Source organism: Artibeus jamaicensis, unplaced genomic scaffold (genome assembly GCF_021234435.1).
Source record: "Artibeus jamaicensis isolate MK-2021 breed Jamaican fruit bat unplaced genomic scaffold, CSHL_Jam_final contig_465, whole genome shotgun sequence".
Lineage (NCBI taxonomy): Eukaryota > Metazoa > Chordata > Mammalia > Chiroptera > Phyllostomidae > Artibeus > Artibeus jamaicensis.
The window spans coordinates 2,801,461-2,822,641 of NW_026521843.1; the positions used below are offsets into that span (position 1 = coordinate 2,801,461).

At 52.3% G+C, this 21,181-nt stretch overlaps 1 protein-coding gene across 7 annotated transcripts in view; it reads right to left on the bottom strand.

The window, feature by feature from the left end:
- Positions 1–1,012: 1,012 nt before the first annotated feature.
- The window catches only part of MBOAT2 (membrane bound O-acyltransferase domain containing 2), a 65,732-nt gene continuing 45,563 nt past the window's right edge, over positions 1,013–21,181 (bottom strand). For 2 of the 7 annotated variants that reach the window (XM_053667159.1, XM_053667158.1), the window contains 9 exons: positions 16,565–16,620; positions 15,255–15,309; positions 12,818–13,001; positions 11,445–11,637; positions 8,911–9,014; positions 6,551–6,615; positions 5,159–5,291; positions 3,206–3,357; positions 1,013–2,002 (listed from right to left, as the gene is read on the bottom strand). In XM_053667159.1, the coding sequence (XP_053523134.1) occupies positions 1,783–2,002; positions 3,206–3,357; positions 5,159–5,291; positions 6,551–6,615; positions 8,911–9,014; positions 11,445–11,637; positions 12,818–13,001; positions 15,255–15,309; positions 16,565–16,620 (1,162 nt within the window). In that variant the 3' untranslated portion in view covers positions 1,013–1,782. Of the gene's footprint in view, positions 2,003–3,205; positions 3,358–5,158; positions 5,292–6,550; positions 6,616–8,910; positions 9,015–11,444; positions 11,638–12,817; positions 13,002–15,254; positions 15,310–16,564; positions 16,621–17,919; positions 18,443–18,660; positions 18,801–21,181 lie in introns of those variants that run through there. The other 5 variants (XM_053667163.1, XM_053667161.1, XM_053667160.1 and 2 more) reach the window with 5 other exon arrangements.

Here is a 21,181-nt window from a genome sequence, read left to right on the forward strand (position 1 = left end):
GAGGCGAAGGGAGAGAAAAAAAGAAAGAAACATCAGTGTGGTTGTCTCTCAAGTGCCCCCTACTGGGGACCTGGCCCACAACTTAGGCATGTGCCCTGACTGGGAATCGAACTCATGACCCTTCGGTTCACAGGCCAGTGCTCAATCCACTGAGCCACACCAGCCAGGGCTGCTTTTCCTTTCTTCTTAAAGGAAATACTACATCACTTAAGCCAGATGGCTGTTCTCTCCTTCACTTCACTTGAAAATTTACTAATAACAAAAATAAAAAAGATCAGAGACAATCTGCATTTCATTAAATAATGTAAGGTAAAAAGAAAGTAAATTCCACAAAGATTGGTCAAAAAAAGATGCAGCTGAGAGGCCCTGCCCACCCATCCTGTTTGCCGAGGCCCCGACACCAGGCCGACCTGTCACCCCACTGTCCCCATCCAGCTACTGCAGCGAGACTGTGGGGTTCAGGGAGACACCTCGGGATCAAGGCGAGTTCATTATGGTGAAAACAGCCCAAAAGATAAAAGCACATTTTTCTAATTACAGAGTCGAAAACTCATTAACAAGAGTTAACAACAAAATTTTAATGTGAGAAGATAAGAGTTTGGAAACTAATTTATATTATTTTCTAAAAATGTGGCTCAAACCCAATGACATTAAGTTTTCATTTCCCTAAAACGTTCCCAAATATGAATCAAACTGTCAAGGAGGAGAAAGTGAATAGCCAGACAGCAGCCTCACCCAGTGATCTCTCTTTCAAAACCTTGGAGCAATCTCCCACTACTAATTTCATAACCCTTTTACAGTCCTATATAATTTATGCGTGATACATTTCATTTAAGATCTGCAGTATTCAAACATTAGTAAACTTTCGCATCTTACGTATCACAAAAGCTCAGATAAGTAAGGGAGAAGCGCACTTCACCGAGCGCCGGGCACTTGCCGGGCACCCGCACTGCCTCCCGCAGCCACCGGCTGCTGCCCCGCCACCCGGCACCCTGCTCACTCCCGCCCTCCCGCCCGCCGGCCTGCCTCCGTCATCTTCTCTCTCTTCTGTAAGAAAATGAGCTTGAAATATCACATTACCAATCTTTAATTATGCTTAAGAAACGCTTCCTTGAAGCTCTCTGACTGACACAAAGTAATTAAACTCTCTGGGAAAGTAAGCTCCCTATAATTTGGCGTCCTCACTGTCTGCGGACTCGCTACCCACTGTAGTGATTTGAGATACTTTAAGAAACCCCTTCGAACACTGAGGTGTTTATTGCATTTTTAAACTTATCCACAATCTTAAATGTCCTGTTTCGATCTCCCCCAGAATTCCTTCGTAGCCTAGAACGTCAAATATTGAAATAGAGCTCTCACAGTAGCACACCTGAAAACACCATTTAGGGACAACAGTTTAGGAAACAGAGGGCTTAAGGCAAGACATTCGTTTGGAAGAGTTAACACCTCTCCATCGCCCAGAGGGACACAGTCCCGTTGCACCTCTTCAGCGCCTCAGGGCACGCGCGGACTTTCAGCAGCAGGCCCCACGTGCCCCTGCTGCCCCGTGCGGGGGTCCCCGAGCCCATCGAAGTAGTGGGAGTGTCTGTGTAAGGCGTGGCCCGCGGGGACGTGGCAGGGGAGGGCTCGCTCTGCTCCACTTCCGAGCGGGTGCGCAGGAGATTCCCTATCGGCGACTGTCCGATTCCCCCCCAACTTCCTCTCTTTTCAAACAGACCCGGAACCTTGAGAAGGTGCTAAGACTGGTTTCTGTTAATGTACGAACAGCAGCCGGCCTTCTGGTCACTGGTTCGACGGCAGGTGTGCGGAGGCTGCTTCTGGGCTACGAACACTGTTTGTTTCGGGAAAACTGTTCGGTTCCAAAGAAGTCTCTGTCTCATCGAACTTTTTGGATCGTGAGAGCTGCACATTTTCGTGTGTACTCTTTCCTCTTTGAGTTTTTTTCACTGGTAGCAACAGTAATACTAAGATACCAGCAATGTGAAGGCAGTAATACCAGGAGCTGGAAGCAAAAGGAAAAACTTTATTAAAGTTTAACAATCCTTAATACCCATGCACTTGGCAAAAATGTCACATGCCCCCTCAGGTTGTATTTATTTGCTAGTTATTCTCTTATCCCCCCACCCCTGCCTGAGATGATCTCTACAGTGCATTCCAGTGGGTCTTTATAAAGCTCTGGATAAACCCGAGTGGATTATAAGCATGAGACTAGGTATCATACTACATTCCTTTCTAAGGGTCACAAGGCCACAGCTAAATAGACCAAGGACAAAAAGGCACTTCTCAGCGGGTGCAGTGACCTGAGAGTAACCTCTCAAATCCACAGAACCAGACGCTGAGCAGAGGAGAGAATGCGGGACCAGCAGGGATTTCAACGGCTCTGGCATCTCCTGCTATGTACGGTCCTAATTAAGTTACATAGAGTCCAATGAAGCAACATAAACAGTATTGCTTCTTGATGGTACTGTCACGAAATTAAAAAGTCACGTTGCCCAGATTAAATATAAGCTAAATGTGATCTAAGCTGCTTCTACAGCTATAAGTTCAAGTAACTGTGAACGAAAATACTGGGTGAAGTTCAAACAACAGCTCGCTCCATCACATTAAAAAACATGTAACAATTTCATTAAAATGGGTGATTATCGTCACAGTTGATTCAACAAGTTTTGGCCCCGCATTCTGTGCTGTCACTCCGAATGCTGGGCAGTGAAGAATCTATGAGAGAATGAGGCCTTTGGTCTCAAAGATCACTAACGTGGGGGGAGGAGAGGACTTAGACAAAGCATGGAACTCAAGACAATGACGTCCATGTCACAGAGATGACGCGGTGCCGCTGAAGCACGAGACAGAGTGAAGCAAGAACAGGTAAGTGGACTGTCACTAAATTATGTCCTTTCGATTAAAGAAATTAAGAGAACGACTAGGTCCTTGTAAAGAAGAGCTGCGCTTTCTGGTTAACCCTTTCTGGGGGTGGGGGGTCTGAGGCACTGGCCATCCAGCTGCTGGCTCTGCAGCCCAGACTCTCATCTGAGGACCGAGGGGGAATCACTCCGTAAAGAGCCCGGAAACCACAGTCTCCAGACTGAAAAGTGCCGGCCCGGGCACGTGGCGGCAGGAAACGAGGCGCTGCTGCTGTCCGCCTGCCAGCGAGGAGCGCCCCTTAGAGTGGAGGCGCCCCGGGGACACCCCCGGCGGGAGCGCGCACCTGTAGAAGGCCAAGGACGGTCTCACGGAGAGCAGCACGAACGGCACGACGGTGTAGCTCACGGCCACCTGGGTGACTGCCCACGTGACCACGTCATACAGCAGTTTACGCTGGGGAGACCCGACGAAATAGTGTCTGAAGTTACTTCTCATCTGAAACAGAGAAGCACAAACGTGCGCTTCATCTCTAACACTGCTTTACGGAACTCCACCGCCTCCACCGCGTGTTTCGGGGCCTGGGAGAACAGCGCCCGGACAGCGCTGGGGGGGTTGTCCCTGCCGTAAGTGGGTTCAAAACAATATGAGGAGGTAGGAGAGCAGGGAGACAGGGCGCAGAAACACGTGGGCGAAACACGCGCGTCTGGGGGAAGGGCAGAGAGCTCCTTGCAACTCTGCTGTAGACCTGAAGATGTATTAAAATGAAACGTTTCAAAGTTAAAACAGCATTGACTAGAGCTCCTCAGACTGATCTTCCATTTTTCCACAGCAGTGACGATGTTCCCCGCGGCAACCACAAAGGGGACAGCCCCTGCTTTGTCCTCTGCGTTTGCGGAGGACAGATGCCACACTCCGAGCTCTCTTAGGACAAATGGCAGCCGTGCGCGCTCTCTGTTAGCACAAGCTTCGGAGGGCTGCTCGAAAAGCAGCTTTCTAGTAACCGCTGTTCTGTTGCTTTCAGCTTCTAGAGAACAATCGGTTGTGAAGAGGGTAAATTTAAACATTGTTTCCTTGACCTGGACGGGACTGCAGGGACGCGGTGTGAGTCCGTCCGAGGGGAAGTGCTGTGTGGGGCACTGTGCCCCCCCCAAATGTCCCTCCCTGCCCAGGACCCTCCCCTGCAGTTCCCACCCACTCTGTCCCCTCCGTCACCCTCGGCAACCCCGCCCTCCTGAGCCGGGGTTCGAGAGCCTGGGTCCCTGACATGCATACAGAAGGGGACGAGGCCCTTGCCCAGTCTCATGGTCAAGTTCTCTCTCCTATTCTTGCCTGCTGCCCCCACCCTGCCCTTCCCCTTTCCAGACTATTCCTTCTTTACGCAAACCGCGTGCGCCTGTCGTGCCCAAGCACCCCGGGCACTCTCAGACCCATTTCCGCCAATGCCATCTCCACGCCCAGAGCGCCCTTTCTCCCCCCAGCACACCCACCACGGAAGGAACTTTCCCTCTGGGAGCCCGGACCCAGCTGCGCTTTCCTAGGGAAGTCGCCTCTAGTGACCTGAGCCACAGGGACTTCCTGAGCCTCTGAACACCTGTGGTACCTCTCGTAGGCGCACAGAACCCATCACTCGTGCCTGTGGCACACGTGCAACACACGGTCTCACACCCCCAACGAGACCACAAACCACCAGGAGGCAGAGCCTCAGTCAGTCCTTCTTGGTGTTTCTCTCACACGCTCCGCACAGGGCATCACCAGCGGGCACAGCAAACACCTGCTAGCTTGGTACATGAAGCCACCTCACCTGGAAGTGACAGGTAAGACTGCCCTACCACCCTTCTGTCACGTCGCTTTCCTTTCAAGGACTTTCAAGGACTCACACTGAGTGTCCCTCTTCTTTTCCCACCCACGCCACTGATCTGTCTGCTCAACTGTTCCCCAGAACGTTACTCCGGGGCCCAGCCAAGCAAACACTCTCCGGAAGCCCACCCTGCTTCCCACGGCACCTGCCACCAGGGACAGCTATGCACTCCGCCTGGGCTGTCACCTGCGTCCACACCAGGGCTCAAAGGTGCCGGCGCTCAGGCAACGTTGCTAAAACCCCACCTGCCTGGTCATCTTACGTAACGGTTTCCAGCTCCTTAACAACCTCTCCCACAGCAGTGGTCGCTCTGTGGGTGCCACTGTGTGCCGGGCCCACGGGCGGGTCTGGAGCGAGGGGAACACTGCCCCCAGGCCCGTCTATTCCACGCTCTGCTCGGCCTCCGCTCCGGCTCCAGGGGCAGCCGCCGGTGCTCACCGCTCGTGCTGCCAGCGTCATCAGCACCCCGGTCAGGAAGGTCAGGTAGTACCCCGGGTACACGCCGTGCCAGATGGCGGACAGGACGAACGTCTGGATGGTGGGGCTCACGGTGGCACGCTCGTAGCACACCCTGGAACGAGGGAAGGCCGGGAGAGCGCACCGTCAGACTCTGCAGTGCCCACGGCAGCTGCTCCGCTGCTGCTGAGAGGGTTCAGGGGCCCGGGGACTCGGGCACCAGCTGCATCGGCCGAGACGCCGTGGCTGGGCTCAGGCCCCTCGCAGCTGCCAAGTGCCCAGTGTGGGAAAGCAAGTGTAGCCCCGTCTTCTCACTGGGGCAGTGTAATAGCTGGAATGCTCACGCCCAGTGTTTAGGAGTCTACACTAGTTAAAAAAAAACCCTTTAACTATGATTAAAGTTATTTTTATTTTACACTATTTTTTTGTTAGTAGCATTAAGACCTTACAATTGATCTAATAACACTATTTGTTCTGGCAAGTAGGTGGGGCTTACTCTACGGCTTTCTTGTAACAGGCGAGAGAACTCAGATGAAAATAAGATCTTCCTAACGTATCAAACTTAAAATTTGACAACAGAAGTAACACAGCAAATCAGCTCCCAAATTCTGCAGCCACAGGGGGGCTGCAGGGCAACACGAAGCGACAATGACGACAATGACGATGCTACCTTTTGGCTTTCGGGATGAAGACACCCCACTGGTCCTAAGACAGAGCACGGGCAAAAGGAGCCTGGGGCTGGGACCCCCCCATCCCAGGGCAACACGGGGCGTTAAGTCTTGTTGGGACGGTGAGACGGAACTGCTTGGTCTCCTGTGACTGCCCCCGCCCGAGTGGCCTTTCCCACTCATCATCCGTGTCGGGGCGCCCCCCCCCCACCGGCCCTCCCTGGCTGCCCCTGCTCCATCTCCTCCTCGCACCTCGGGGAAGAGCTCATGTGGATCGTTTGGCTCTGTCTTTAAGGAGACTGCAGGCCCTGCAGAGGCCGAGGCTTCTCCTTGGTGACCTTCCTACCCTGTGCTAACGGTGAAGACCTGCTGAGGGGACCATGTGGGAGCTGGAACTGTTCTGGAAAACCCAGGCCATTAGCACAGTGGTTGGACATTCGCTGGTTTTGTGTGACTGCATCTCCAACCAGTGGGAGCAGGGGATGCTGCAGCCTGACCTTGGCAAGGCCTTCTTAGGCCTTGGAGGGCTGGGGACAACTGCCTTTAGGACCTGGCTTTGGAGGACACAAACAGGGTTTCTGGGGACACCAAGGCCACAGTGTCACTCAAAACACTGTTAATTTAATCCAGAATCGGAACTCAGCGGAGCTCGGCCCAATCATTAACCGCCAAAGCACAGCTGAAGACTGTTTGCGAAGGAACGTACCTTTTAAGCCAAAGAGCTGTCTGAATATTCCAGTTATCAAGAAACATCTTGAAACTTGTTGACATCTGAAAAACAAAGGAACTTTTTTCTTTACCCAAGAAAATAATGGAGTTTTAATACAAGTAATAATGTTTTATTGTGCTAAACATCAATGAACTTGACAGTGATGGCAGGGGAGTGATTTCTTCCCCAAACACTGCTGTTCTAATAACGCAGGAACATCACACGCCACGGAAGGAGCCTGTTTGCTGCAGGCTCATCCACAGGGCGAATGGGTCAGCGCTCTTTTCTCCTGAGTGGCGACATTCACGGGGTGCTTGTGAAAGTATGCCAGAGAAATTCCTGAGAGAGTAGCCAGTGACTCTCAGGAGGATGGTACATCCCAAGAGCCACACCCACCCCGGTCCCCGGCTGCAGTCTGTGGCCCACCATCCACCACTCTGGTCAAGGTCCCCATGTCTTTCCTTTCCCCTTCTCACTCAACCCCCATCAAAGTCCTGACCCCAACCAACCATAGCGCCCATCTTCCCTGTCATAACGCCTGAACACTGGGTGCAGAATGTCACACGATGTTCAAGACGGTCGTCACTGTTCCTGGCTCGTAACTCCAACGAGCCCCTCACCCTGCTGGCCATCCCCGTCTCCCCAGTTAGGACAGTTCGTTCTCCTCTTCCTGGAAACGGCTATCGGAGCGCACCACCGGACACGCCTGTGTCTGGTAAGTCCAAACCAGGTAAAGGCCAGCACTTTGCAAGGTCCAACGAAGCATCGCCGAAGCTCCCCACTCTGTTCCTATCACCTCCCCAGTCCCTCAGCTCCTCCTTTAGCGAGGCGACAGACCCCATCAGAAGCCGCCTCCTCACATCAAGACCGCACACTCAGTGGCACCCACGTGCAGCTTTCCTCCGGTCCCTCTTCTGCGGGGTCACTCTGTCCGCCTGTCCTCAGCGCCAGGTCCCCCCCACCCCGCTCAGGGCCCTCACAGAGCCGTCCCTCTTCACACACGCTCCTGATCAGTGAACAGGCGTCAGTGCCTCCACTCTAAAACAACACAAGACTCCTTCGACCACCTGTCCCTCAGCTGTTGTCCTATCTCCACCCTCCTTCCCCGACGGGGAGGGTTGTACAGTTTGGCTCCTACGTTCGTCCCTGCCTCAACGCCGCTACCAAACCCCACAAACTCACACGCTGCTCATGCCAGCGGTGCTTCCGGTCCTGTCTCAGCGGGCACCCTGCACTGCTGCCCACACCCTGCATGAAGGGGGACCCCCTTCTCTTCCCTTCGCTGCTTCTTACACTGTGTCTTTCCAACGGGGGCGATTTCACCCCTGGGGAAGCAGAAATCTCTCTTTGTATGTGTAAAGCGTACACACACACACACACACACACACGGCACAATGGCTATGAAGTGCACCTGTGACTAAATTAAAGTCTCACGGGGGGATTTTGAAAAAAGCTCAAGGGGCCCCTTCGGGCACAACAGTGACGAAGGGTAGAAGTGCTGCCATACAGTCATCACCCGGTGTCCGCAGTCACCAGCTCTTCTCTCCTCTTCTCCCTGTTTAGTACTGACACGGTTAACAGTATTTCAAAGCAGAATTCCAGAAACCTTACTTCACCTGCAATGGATCCGAATTTAAGCCCTTTATACACATAAGGACTTTTAAAAAACTACGATCAGAGCCAACAAAATTAGCAATAATTTCTCAGCATCACTCAATACCCATTTGGTGTTCAGATATCCCCGATCATTTAAATGTGTGTCTCAGTGTCCTCATCTGCTGAGTGGCGAGGACACCAGCACCAGCCCTGGAGGCCGACGGTCAGGAGCCACGGTTCCCACATGCGTGCGGCACAAAGCCCGCCACAATGCTCCAGCACCATTCACACCCGCTCTCTCCACACGCCCTCCGTGGGGTACCTGACCCGCCCCTGTCCTACCCTGGGAGCCGGGTGAAGCGCACGCCCTCGGGCTGACTGCTCCCCTCCACCGGGGGAGGACGCCGCTCACTTCCCTCCTGCTGACCCAACGAAGACATCATGTCCTTCAGGGCCCCGCTGTCACCTGAGGAGGACCCCAGCCCTACGGCGACGTGCACCTGTCTGGTGGTTACCTACCTCTCTGCCTCCCTGTAACCGCCACTAGACCACAGCTCCATCAGAGCCCAGAGTGTCCCATTCTTTGTCCCCAGGGCCCCAGGGCCTGGCACAGGGTTAACAACCAGTCAGCGCTGGTGCAATGACCCAATGGGCAAGATTATTAAAAATCCTTCGACACTGCTCTTAGATATCACATCCTGATCTATGAAAGCAAATGATGGCACTTTCAGTGACATATGGTGACTCAGTGGTTTACTGACCTCTATCTGCTGGATCCGCAAGTTGGAGATCAGGTCCCAACGGGCTTCTCCGTTCTCATCGTGCCCCCTGAAACCGAAGCCCGCAGCATTGTTGATGGCGTCGGCTGCAGCAAACAGAGTGAGACAAAGTGTTAACAACCTATGGAACAATCACTCATGTTCTCCCAGGACGTGTACATTATCCCATACTCGTGTATGACCTTTTATTCTTAAACAGTAAAAGGAGATTTACTCTCGTGTTAACCTAATGATCCAGTTTTTAGGGTAAATCCTCATATTTTGGGTATGAGCTATGAGGTTTGTTTCTTCTACATCAGTGACCCCAGTTTTTCTAACTGGCCTCTAACCAGACATCCTCAAGAGGGCGCTCTCATGGCTGCGTACAGGGTATGATACACTTCAGCACATAAAGAGAAAAGTCTAATCGCAGCGAAGCAGCCTGGACATGGGCAGTCAGGACGTCACTCAGGCCCCAGAAGCTGGCGGCATCTCCACCAAATGGTGCAGAGCCAGACTTTGGGGGGATGGGTCCCACAGGGTGGGTGGCCGTGACACCTAGGCCATTCATCGGGAGTGCAAGTTCAGAACCTCTGGTCAAGAGGGAGGCATGGGTGAACGGGCTTCACCTCCTCACGCAACCACAGAAAGAATTACAACCAGACCTCAAAACCAGTGACACCAGAACCATCAGAAAATGGAGCCGGACGTGAGTCTGGCCACCAAGGATTTAAAGAAGCTGCATTTGTCCAGACGGACCATACCGCTAGGACAGGGAGTCAGAGCAGCTGCCCCAGACACGGAACCAAACACAGGGAAGCTGCCGACTGAGGAGACAAAGAATGATCGAAGAACAGAACGAAACCCAGAAAAATAACTAAACAAAACCGAGATAACCAACCCATCAGATGCAGAGTTCAAAACACTGGTTAGTAGGATGCTCAAAGAACTCACTGGGTACGACAACAGCATAAAAAATGCCCAGGCAGAAATGAAGGTTACACTAGGAGAAATAAAGAAAAACCTACAGGGAACCACAGTAAAGGGGACAAAGCCAAGAATCAAATTAACAGCTTGGAACATAAGGAAGAAATAAGCATTCAACCGGAACAGCAAGCAGAACAAAGAATTAAAAAAAATGATTATAGTATAAGGAGCCTCTGGGACACCGCCAATCATACCAACATCTGAATCATAGGGGTGCCGGAAGAAGAGGAAGAGCAAGAAATTGAAAACTGCCCTGGCTGGTGTAGCTCAGTGGATTGAGCGCGAGCCTGCGAACCAGACAATCACGGTTCGATTCCCAGTCAGGGCACATACTGGGGTTGCAGGCTGGTTCCCTGCAGGCCAGTTCCCAGCAGGGGACGCATGAAAGGCAACCATAGATTGATGTTTCTCTCCCTCTCTCCTTCCCTTCCCCTCTAAAGATAAATAAATAAAATCTTAAAAAAAAAAAGAAATTGAAAACTTATTTGAAAAAAAAAAAGAAAAAAATTCCCTGATTTGGTGAAGGAAATACAACTCCAGGAAGCACAGAGTCCCAAACAAGTTGGACCCAAACAGGACCACACCAAGACACATCATAATTAAAATGCTAAAGGTTAAAAATAAAGAGAGAATTTTAAAAGCAGCAAGAGAAAAGCATAGAGTTACCTACAAAGGAGTTCCCATAAGACTGTCAGCTGATTTCTCAAAAGAAAACTTTGTAGGCAAGAAGGGACTGGCAAGAAATATTCAAAGTGATGAAAAGTGAAGACCTAGGCCCTAGATTCCTCTGTCCAGCAAAACTATCATTTAGAATGGAAGGGCAGACAAAGTGCTTTCCAGACCAGGTAAATAAAGCCAAAGGAGTTATCACCAAGCCATTACTACACAAAGTATAGTATCCAGGGACTTATCCAGGAACACAAAGATGATCAAAACTATGAACATGAAAATGGCAACAAGTTAAAAAGTATCAATAACTGAATTTAAAGATACTGCCCTGGCTGGTGTAGTTCAGTGGATTGAGCGCGGGCCTGCGAACCAGAGGATTGCGGTTCGATTCCCAGTCAGGGCACATGCCTTGGTTGCAGGCCAGTTCCCAGCAGGGGACACACGAGAGGCAACCATGCACTGATATTTCTCTCCCTCTCTCCTTCCCTTCCCCTCTAAAGATAAATAAAATCTAAAAAAAAAAAGATACCAACTAATCAAACCACCAGAACAGGAACAGAATCACAGATAACAGAGACCATCTGGAGGGTTTGCGGCAGGGAAGGGGAGGCGGGAATGGGGAAAGGGGCACAGATTAAGAAACATAATTGGTAGGTACAAAAAAGACAGGGGGAGGTTAAGAATAGCATAGGAAATGGAGAACCAAAGAACTTATAGGCACGACCCATGGACACGAACTGAGGGTCGGGGTAGGGGTTGCTGGAGGGAGTGGCAGACCTGGGTGGAGGGCGGTTTGGGGGGAAGACTTGGGACAACTGTAACAGCATGACCAATAAACTAGGTATATTTTTAAAAGAAAAGTCCAGTCACAGGTTACTTACCTAATGTCCATGCAAAGTAGTATTTGGGCCTGGCCGCCAGGAGAGAGATGTACAGATAGATGACCTTTGTGGGCCACGAGGCTGTGGCTCGGAAGTGCTCGTCGATGTTGTGTTCCACGGGGAAAAAGCTCGAGACGGTCAGGTGAACCAGCAAGGAGAGTCCGCAGACCAGGAGCTTCTGAGTGACCGCCACCTGGAAGGGCGAGACGGGGCTTCGTGAACCGGACCCGCCCTCGGCCTGGGCCTCTGTGCTTTCACTCACAGCCAGGGGGCCCCTAACGGGTGAAGTGGGGAGACAACACAGTCAGTGGAAGAGACCTAAGTGAACACAGTATCTCGTCTGAAACGCAACCCAGCATGACACAGCTTCCGGCGAACACTCAGCCGGTGACAGAAAGCACAGGACAAACGCACCTTTCTGGGCTAAACGCACTCAGCCACACAGCGGGACAGGGGACGCTTTTACCACTGGACACCAGCTCTTCACCACTGTCTGTCTGCAGTGACTGGGACAGGAGGCTGGCCCTCTGCCCCACGCCCACGGTCTGAACATACACTCGCACTGACTCCCAGACTTTTGATCGACCTTCTCATGGGACTTTCAGATTCTATCATACCAACCCCACAGAAAGTTCACCTGCACAGAGCCCCCAACCCTTCCTGACCAGGCAGCACCTGGGCGGGCCCAGCTGCCCTGCGGTTCAAAGGGAGTGGAGACCACCTGGGGTGCAGCACAGCCCGCCGGGTCTGGCCTCCAGTCCTCCCACTGCCAACCCTGGCCTCTGAGTCTGTCTCCTCGTCTGTTGAATGATGAGCATAAGAGCACCAGCTCCGAAGACTGCCGTGCAGGCTGGAGTAGCTGTGAGAAGTCTTACGACAGTGCCTGGCATGTGGGATGTTCTAGCAAAGAGTTAGCTGTTACCTTCCCACTGCTGGGATGGGACAAGGTTTTATGGAAAAGGTGCTATGTGAAGTGGGCCTTTAAAGGAGTAAGATTTCAATGGGAAAGGGAGAGCAGAGAGGAGAACAGGAAAAAAGAACACTTGGAATTTGCTGGAACATAAAATCTAGGTTGGAAAGGCCTGGAAAATTAGGTTGGTTCAATTCCACAAGAAGGGCTTTCTTGTAAACACCCCATAGCTAGTATAAAGCACTATTCTCAGGAAGCTTCCTACGCCCCCACGTCTGTTCTTCTCTCATACTGTACTTCTCCTAAGCATCACTGCCAGGTCCTTAATACAAGAGTCGTTTCTCTTGTAAAAACATCTTAGAGAAATAGAGGGTAAGGACAAAACTTGAACACACGAGCATCTTTGGGTGAACAGGACCAATCAGTCCACGGGATAAAGGCCCCAGGCGGTTCCCACACTTACATTGGGAGACGGCTCTGCTCTTGCACGGTGCGGCTCTTCTTTGCCATTTTTGTCTGAGTGTGCCACGTGGTGCGACCTGCCTTCGATGAATATGATGTAGTCCTTGTACGAGCAGAGGGGGCCGGCCAGGATGCCCATGAAGTTACAGTTGTAGCTCAAATACTCCAGCAGGCTCGGCATGCGCCTGCAAGGACAAGACAGCACCCTGTGCGGCCTACCAGAACCTTTCAGGAAATGTAATGGCGACGACCACCATGTACCTGGCTGCTCCCACCATTTCTGAAATAAAACAAGCTTTCCTTTCCATTCACATCCCAACAATCAGAATCTTGAAGATCTGGATGCGGTCATGCCCAACAGTGGTTCTGGACAAAGAGTTTCCACGCAGGTCTCTGTGAGCCACGACGGGTTTCCACGCCACTCCTCACAAGGAATGACAGGAAGATCCGTCTCCCACCAGTCGATCCCGCGCTCACTCAGCACACCTGTGTGTGCGCCCACTGTGAGCTCACACGCACCAGCGCGTAGACAGAGTGAACAACATAAAGGTCTGCACTCACAGAGCTTATTGCGGCACTTGCAGAAAACATAATAAAATGTAAAATCCTTGCAAAGATGCTAACCACTACAAGAGAGGAGCTATTTTATTACATTACTAAGGTAGAAGCAGCCTCTCAGAGAAGGTGACTTGGAGCAGAGAGGAAGTGAGAGGGGGTCGTGTGCATGTCCAGGACCAGGACTCCTGGCAGAGGCACCAGCGAGTGCAGGGACAGACCACCTGGGCCGCAGGGAGGCCAGCGGGCAGGGGCAGACTGAGCAGGGCAAAGAGAGAGGAGGGAAGTCCGAGGGGGCCGTGGACTGTACTTAACCCAACGTGGTTAAATCCACTGCTCTGACACCAGCCCAAACGGCACATGGTATGTACAGTTTGCAGCGCACTTTCGTTCTCAGTGCAGGTAACCAGGTACTGACTGGTTAGTAACACAGGAGATTATGTGGACTGGACACATTATCATGTAAGGAATCAGGAGCGGAGCTTTTCAATGTGTAAATTCAGCCCCATTCATCAGGCTGCTGATGAATACCAGGCACCCTAAAAGGACCTCTGCGGGTGGAGTTGGGCAGGAGAGGAGCCGGAGCCCAGTGGGGAGCTGTTACAGCAGACGACAAAGAAAGGGATGCAGGCCTGGCTGGGGGGGTCTCCATGGCAACGGTGAGGGCTCAGTCAGGTTCAGAGGGTCCAATGTCGAATTAGAGGTCGATTTCACAGACATAGTTAACCAGATTTGCTGAAGCGGATTTGCAGTGAGAAAAAGGGAGTTTGCCTACGTTTTTGTCCTAAGTCACCAGTAACAAATGGTTCCACAATTTTAAATTTGAGATAACAAATTCAAAATGAGCCCAGCCAGCAAGCCTGCGTTTTTTCCCACTTGGCTTTCAGCAGCTGTTCAGATGGAAAGCTGACTTTAACTAGGTTTGGGTGTTGCCAGGCAGCCACACGAGAGCCATGGATGAAACGGGACCCGTGTACCTGCCGATGCCTGGTGACTGGGAGGGACCAAGGCCTTGTGAAGGTCACTGAACCCAGGTCAGATTGCCCTCTCATCAACTAAGCGTGTTCACGTGGGTGTTTACTGACAGGTAAGGACTGGCTGCAGAGAGTATCAAAGGAGGAAATTTTACAGGTGGGGAAAATATGAGAGGATTCCCAGCACATGCCACCTGGGGTCAAAAGTGCACTCTTAAGGACGGTCTGTCCACCGTCACCAAGTCAGCGCGTTCCTCTGGCGGCCCCGCACCTGCTAGTTCTAGATTTCCAGGAAACAAGGTACTTCAGCAGTTTTTCTTTATGTAAACACGTATCTGATCTCTAATTAGACTTGCTAAGCAAGATGTTTAAGAAAGGTAAGCTATTTCTTAAATTAGCCAACAGAGTGCCTATAATAAATGCAATAGAAGACCATCCCCGAATAAAGTTCTCAAATAAAAACGAGAGCATCCAATGGGCTCCTCCTCCTTTGAAAACATGTCCGTCCATGTGCCGTGTTAACACACGGTCTCGCCCAGCGCCTGGCCTCAGGTCGCTGGCCTCTGAATGGTGCTGCCATTACTACAATCACTGCAGGGCAGACGGGAGGGCTACAGGGTCTTCCCGTCCCCAGGGCGTCTCAGACTGGAGACTGACAGTTCGGCAGAGAGCTTCATGGTACACAGCAGGTGCATACAGTATGCCCATAGATTCAAGGTGCTCTTGGAGCTTAGCAGGGATGCTTAGCCTGGGCTGGCAAGCCTTGGTGGCAGGGGGTTATGCAGAGGGAGGAGGTTTGGTTTCACCAAGGAAGTTCCTCGAGAATGACAATCAGCCTCGGCCCCTGAGCACTGGGTGTCCCGGGCAGAGGTGGCACGAACCCAGCAGGACACAGTGGAAAACACGCACCTCACAGCTAAGTATCTCTGCGACGGAGTCAGCTCTTCATCCTTTCGAAACATGCCTGAGAAATAAAGACAGGTACTGTTACCAATTTTGGTTTCTCCGAAGAAGAGAACTGCTTTTCCCAGGCACACTTTTCTCATTTGAAATCCACACTGTCCTTCCGATTCGGGCGTAATTGTTCCGAACACTCGGCTCCTTTCCCGCTCACTGCAACACACGCTCATCGGTCACGTCCAGGGCCACCGTGAAACCAGCAGGGCCAGGTCTGGGCACGATGGGTAACTCATCAAGGAGCTGATCTGACTCTTCCTTGCAGAAATTAGTGTTAAGTTAAGAAATTCCCCACAGCAAACACATTTAACAGTCAATGCACCCTCGCTGGTGTGGCTCAGTAGGCTGAGCGCCACCTAGTTTAGTTCCCAGTCGGGGCACAGGCCTGGATTAGGTCCCCAGTAGGGGGTGTGAGAGGCAACCACGCACTGATGTTTCCCTCCCTCTCTTCGTTCTCCCTTCCCCTTTCTCTAAAAATAAATAAAATCTTTTTTAAAAAGCAGTAAATGCTGTAACTTTTTACAAGGGTATTAAAAGGTTTCTACATTGGATGATCTAAACGACCAGCGTCAGCACTACGGGAGAGATGTCTTCCCCGCGAGACGGGACTCCCATCAGTGAGAGCTGTACTCTCTACCCTTCATCCGCACGCCTTTCCCCCAAACGGAAGGGCAGTATTACGATTACACATCAACCTTCCAGACCCTGAACCCAACGTAAAGACTAAATGAAAATGCAACCACCACACTTGAAAAACAGCTTCGGGTCTGCCCCAGCAGAGGGCGCAGGACCGGAGATGTGTACCCTGGGGCAAAGCCCGCTGAGCAAGCTGGAACCCGCCCACCTGCTGGAGATACAAACCACGGATCTATACATTCTTATACAAAAACGCACGTGCATGTTTTTAACGAGGGATGGAGAGCAGGGGGAAAACATTCTGATATTAATAAAAGTGTAACACAGAGGTGAAGCAGGAATCGATAAAGCTTTAGACCAAATATCTATTTCCTTTATATTCTAAATTGCCACTAATGTGGGTCATGAGTGAATCACACTGTTTTACTTTGTCACTGAATGGAATGCAAAATTAAGATAAAATATGGAAGAAAATGAACATTTTAATAGCCCTAAGCAGAGTTAAATATTTATTTTCCCCTGCCTTACCTCAGATAGAGAGCAGAAAGTTATGGTGATATCTTAAGCAAAAGATGAATTGAGTATGAGTTCTTTCAGTGATGCAAAGTTCATTTCTGAATTCTTACCGTCATGGATTTCGTAAGCCAAACTAGTGATCTTCTGGGTAATTATCATCATTGGTCTGTGGCAAAATGACAAATGGTTTGAAAGAGCACAGTTAACACAAGAGTTACGGTGCAGGAAAACAGTTCAGTCTGCTTACACAGTGACAGAGCCCTGGGCCGAGGTGACCTGGAGGAGACCTGGGCCGGGGGTGGCCCGGGAGATGGGGGCCAGGCCTGGATGTCAGAGCAGAAGGGAAGTTCACGCAGGGCCTGAGATCCTGGGGGCAGGGCTGAGGCCCAGCCTCACTGTGCGGGAGACGGGGGGGCCAGGGGAGCCAGAGGGGCCAGGACCACAGAGGCTTCAGACCCTGCCACCCAGCTCTGCCTCGGCACTGTCTCAAAGCCCCACGCTGCCTTCTACCCCGGGCTGTGCTTTAAGGCGGAAAGGAAAGTGCTGGGAAAAGGGGAACAGGCACAGCGAGGCTGGGTAAGAAATGTGGGGCAGACAGGAGGACGGAAACCGGGGGGAAGGAAAAGGCCCTGCGCCCATCTCCCTGCTCCAGGAGCCCGGCACCTGGGGGCGATGGCCTGCTAAGGACACCCCTCCTCCCACAGGCAGCCCACAAACCAGGGCACACCCTCGGGGAAAAGACGACTTTCAAAGTGTCACAAGTAATTAGCATTATTTTTGCATACTTTATAACCTCTGACTGAATGGATAACTTAGAAAGGAAAACATTTTGAAGCCGCATGAGAAAACGGCCAGGACACATTTCTACCCTTTAACTGTTACATCAGCTGACAGACACAAGCATCGAGGCACAACGAGCCCTGAGTTCTTTGTTTCTGTCTCTGGAATTTCAAGGAAGCGTGACGTGCCGGGAGAGCGTGAGCCCTCTGCCTGTGCGTGGCCACCCCCACACGCACCTGGGGAGAGGGTAGCCAGATGGGGGGAGGCACAGGCCCCAGAAGGCCAGCCGGCCCCGCTCACCCCCACAGCTCAGAGCACCGGGCTGGTCAGGGCCCACTGCCCCCTGCAGCGAAACACCGGCATCTTCAAGCCCTTGCAGGACACTGATCCCGTCCAAATCACCCACTGAGACATTTGGTCCATGCCACAGAGTCCTTGACACCTGGTCCTTGACATCTGGTTCTCGGGCCTCGCTGACCCACCGACCTGATGCCGAGACCGGCCAGGCTACAGAGGCAGGGAGGGTTAGCGGACGCAGTTGCTGGACCAGTGGAGCACAATGGTATTTTTACTGTGTTAACCCTGTACAGCACGAGCAGCCATGGACGTACGGCCTGCCTGACAGAGAAGGCACACGACTTTTCGCAGTGCCCGCCACCCCATCCAGGGTTCGTTTGAAACATACCTCTCACTGGCAACTAGATGCCCAGACCTGCCCGGGACGTACGTCTCATCCTCTCGAGGCCAGGCCCCAGGACAGCCTGGCGCTGACAGTGCCCCGTGGCAGGGAGACCGTCACCCCCCGCAGCCCCTGCCCCGGCCGTCACAGGTCTGTTCACACGGCTCCTGCTTAGGAAACCGCGCCTCAGCTGGCCCATCCGCCAGGAACTGTCCGTGCCTTTGAGGGTTACAAAAATGCCCTATGCCTCCCATTTCCCTGGGAGGAAAGAGGCATTTTCCCACTCTGCCTGATTCTCTTCATTGTTCGGTTCACCAATGAACGATAAAACACCCTTCAGTTCTAAATTCTAATGTCCCTGACATCTTAAAACATAGTAACAACTGGCAAAATAATTGTTAAGTGTGTTACCAACTTAGTGACATGCTACCTACTAGGTGGGGCAAAAGCAGCTTTGCCCCATCACACGTTTCCGTACGGAAACCGATACAATGATGAGTCAACAACACAGGAATGAACCCTGTGCTTCGTGTGCCGACGCTGCCTCGCCCCACACCCCCGACCCCTGGTGTGAGAAGCCCCCGGTGTTCTGCGTGCACACCCTCTGTCCACAAGCACACGCCCTGCACATCGTCCGCATCAGCCTGCTTCCTTCCCAGATTTCCACGTCTGGGGCCGTGCCATCGACCCCAGACCATGGGGGCTGTCCCCAAAGCAGGGAGGTGAGGCACTATTGCGATTTCTCACCCCTGAACCGCCCCCACCACCGGGCACAGGGCCTGGCACGAGATCTGCGCTGAGTATTTTTCAAATACCGAGTACACTGAGTCTTCTGAGTGCCAGCATCGACCATTCCTTCTGTACGTGTCACCCTCCCTCCTGTCCCTTCTCATCTGCACCGGAAAGCACTCACCCGCAGCTTTATACCTGCGTGTTTACTTTTCGGTCACGGCAGGAACCGTGCCCTGCTCACCTCTGCATCTGTGCTGACGCTCGCAGTCCCCCCACCCCCTCTGTGTTTGCTCTGCCGGCGACCTTCAGCCCTGAGCACTCCCTTCCTTCGGTGTTCAGCGAGTGGCGGCGGCGTCACTAGGGAGTGACAAGGGGGAGCACGCATGAACAGCAGCGCACGGCAGGAAATGTTCGGCAAGGGACAGAAAGGTGAACGAGCGCTCCGAAAAGTGAGCCGGAGGGGAACTGGACAGGCGAGCCTGTCACAGACGTGTGTGTGACCAGGGGACAGAAGAGAGATGGGGAGGGCAGGACAAACCTCAATCCAGGACAAACCTCAGTCCGTCACAGCAAAACACACTGTGCCAAGAAAACCCTTCTAAGTGGAACCACTGTAACAGAGGTTAACTGCAGCGATTTTCTCTGTGCTACACTGTGCTCATAAACACCCACTTCAGAGCCGATCAGAGTGACCACACAATCACTCCCTTGCACCTGACGTCCTGCCACCTGCGGACTGTGTATCCAGGGAGGCCTCAGGTACGCGTGAGTCACTTCCCAGGTGCTAGAAAGTCTGAGACACATTTCTGTGAATCAGAAAGGCCTCGTGTTTCCCTCGAGGGGGGGACTGGAGTTGACAAAGGGAGAGGAAGCAAGTGGCTTCAGAGCCTCCTCTGAGTGACGTCAGGGCCTCGGAGAGAGCCACTGTCCCTTCCACACGACGACACGAAGACCAAGTGGAAGGACAGGTGTTTCTGCCGCTGGCTCTCTGCTGGGCGCTCGGAAAAAACAGGTCTAACGGTTCACGGTAAATACTTCAACTGATGAAACAGTTTCAGGTAAATTAAAAAACACCTATCTGATGTAAAAAACTAAGACTGTAGACTTCTTGAAATTTCAAAAAAAAGATGCAAAAGTTCTACATTTATATTCCGTGCCTTCATTTTTCTACACAGAATGAGAATAACAGGATTTAAGTTCTATCATGCAGCAAACCTCGCTGCAGTTAAACATTATTAGAGAATGAATGCTAAACACAATCCCTTTGCTCCACTGTTCCATTATCTCATGCTGACGCCGACACCTGCACACTCACCTGCAAAGCAAGGACCGAGCCTGCGAGGTCAAAGGCCAGCTCGCCACCAGGGGACAAATTATGTAACAACTGAGGCAGCTGTTGACTGTCCACTGCCATCTCTAAACAATAGAACCCAATGACCCCAAATAAACTCCTCTTACCTGATGCCAAAGGAACACGCAGTAAGAGATCATGGAAAAATCCACGAACACACATGCAGTGAGAGATCACGGAAAAGGCCACGAACACACATGCAGTGAGACCATGGACAAATCCACAAACACACACAGTGAGAGGTCACGGAAAAGGCCACTGGTTCCCCTGCCACACCCACTCATCCGTTCACTTTCCTCCCTCATTCAGGACACAAGCAGTTGGTAGGCGCCTATCGTGCACCAGACACAGCCATGAGCAAGACAGAGCTCTCACTACCATGGAATTTATAGTGCATTAGAGACAGAAAATAAACCAATTAACAGGTAAATGTATCAGGTGTCGGACGCCGCTGAGTGCTGGGCAGAATGAGGCGGAGGGGGTGGTTCATGGGAGGGCCGGCAGAGGGCTGAGAACTAGCCTGGCCCAGAAGGTGACAAGTGTGGCCCAGAAGGTGACACGCGAACAGAGAACTTTTGCAGTCAGGGAGCAAGCCACGCGGAGGTCAGGGGTGAGGATGCCCCAGGAGGAGAGATCAATACATGCAAGAGCCCTCAGGCAGGAGCGAGAAAGGCAGGTTGGAGGGACTCAGAAGTGACTGGGCAGGTGAGTGGGAGAACAGGAAGAAGAGGTGAGGACAGGCAGCAGGTGGTCAGATGGAGCAGGATTTTATGAGGCGCTGTGACAACACGCCGAGGACTGTGGTGCCGGGTGGGGACAGGCAGGCAGAAGGGCACAGGGACAGCTGAGTGGTCTCGAGGGCAGTCTAGCCACCCCTGGAAGGTTGAGCCAACAGGGTCAACGATAATGAGAGTGGACTCGATGCAAGGTGTGCAGCACAATGTCCCGGGGCTCCGGACAGAGCAGCTGCCCAAGCTGACAGCCAGAGGGACGGCAACAGGAACAAGGGGCGGCAAAGCAGGGGTGCAGTTTTAGAGGTTTGGAGTGAGATGCCTGTCAGAGGGCTGGGGGAGACGTGGTGCACAGGAGCGGAACGCGTGTCCCAGGACTCGCCGAGCGACCCCGCTGCGCACCAGCGGCGGAAGACTGGGAAGCTACTTCACTTTCCCTCCCCAAAGTATCTAT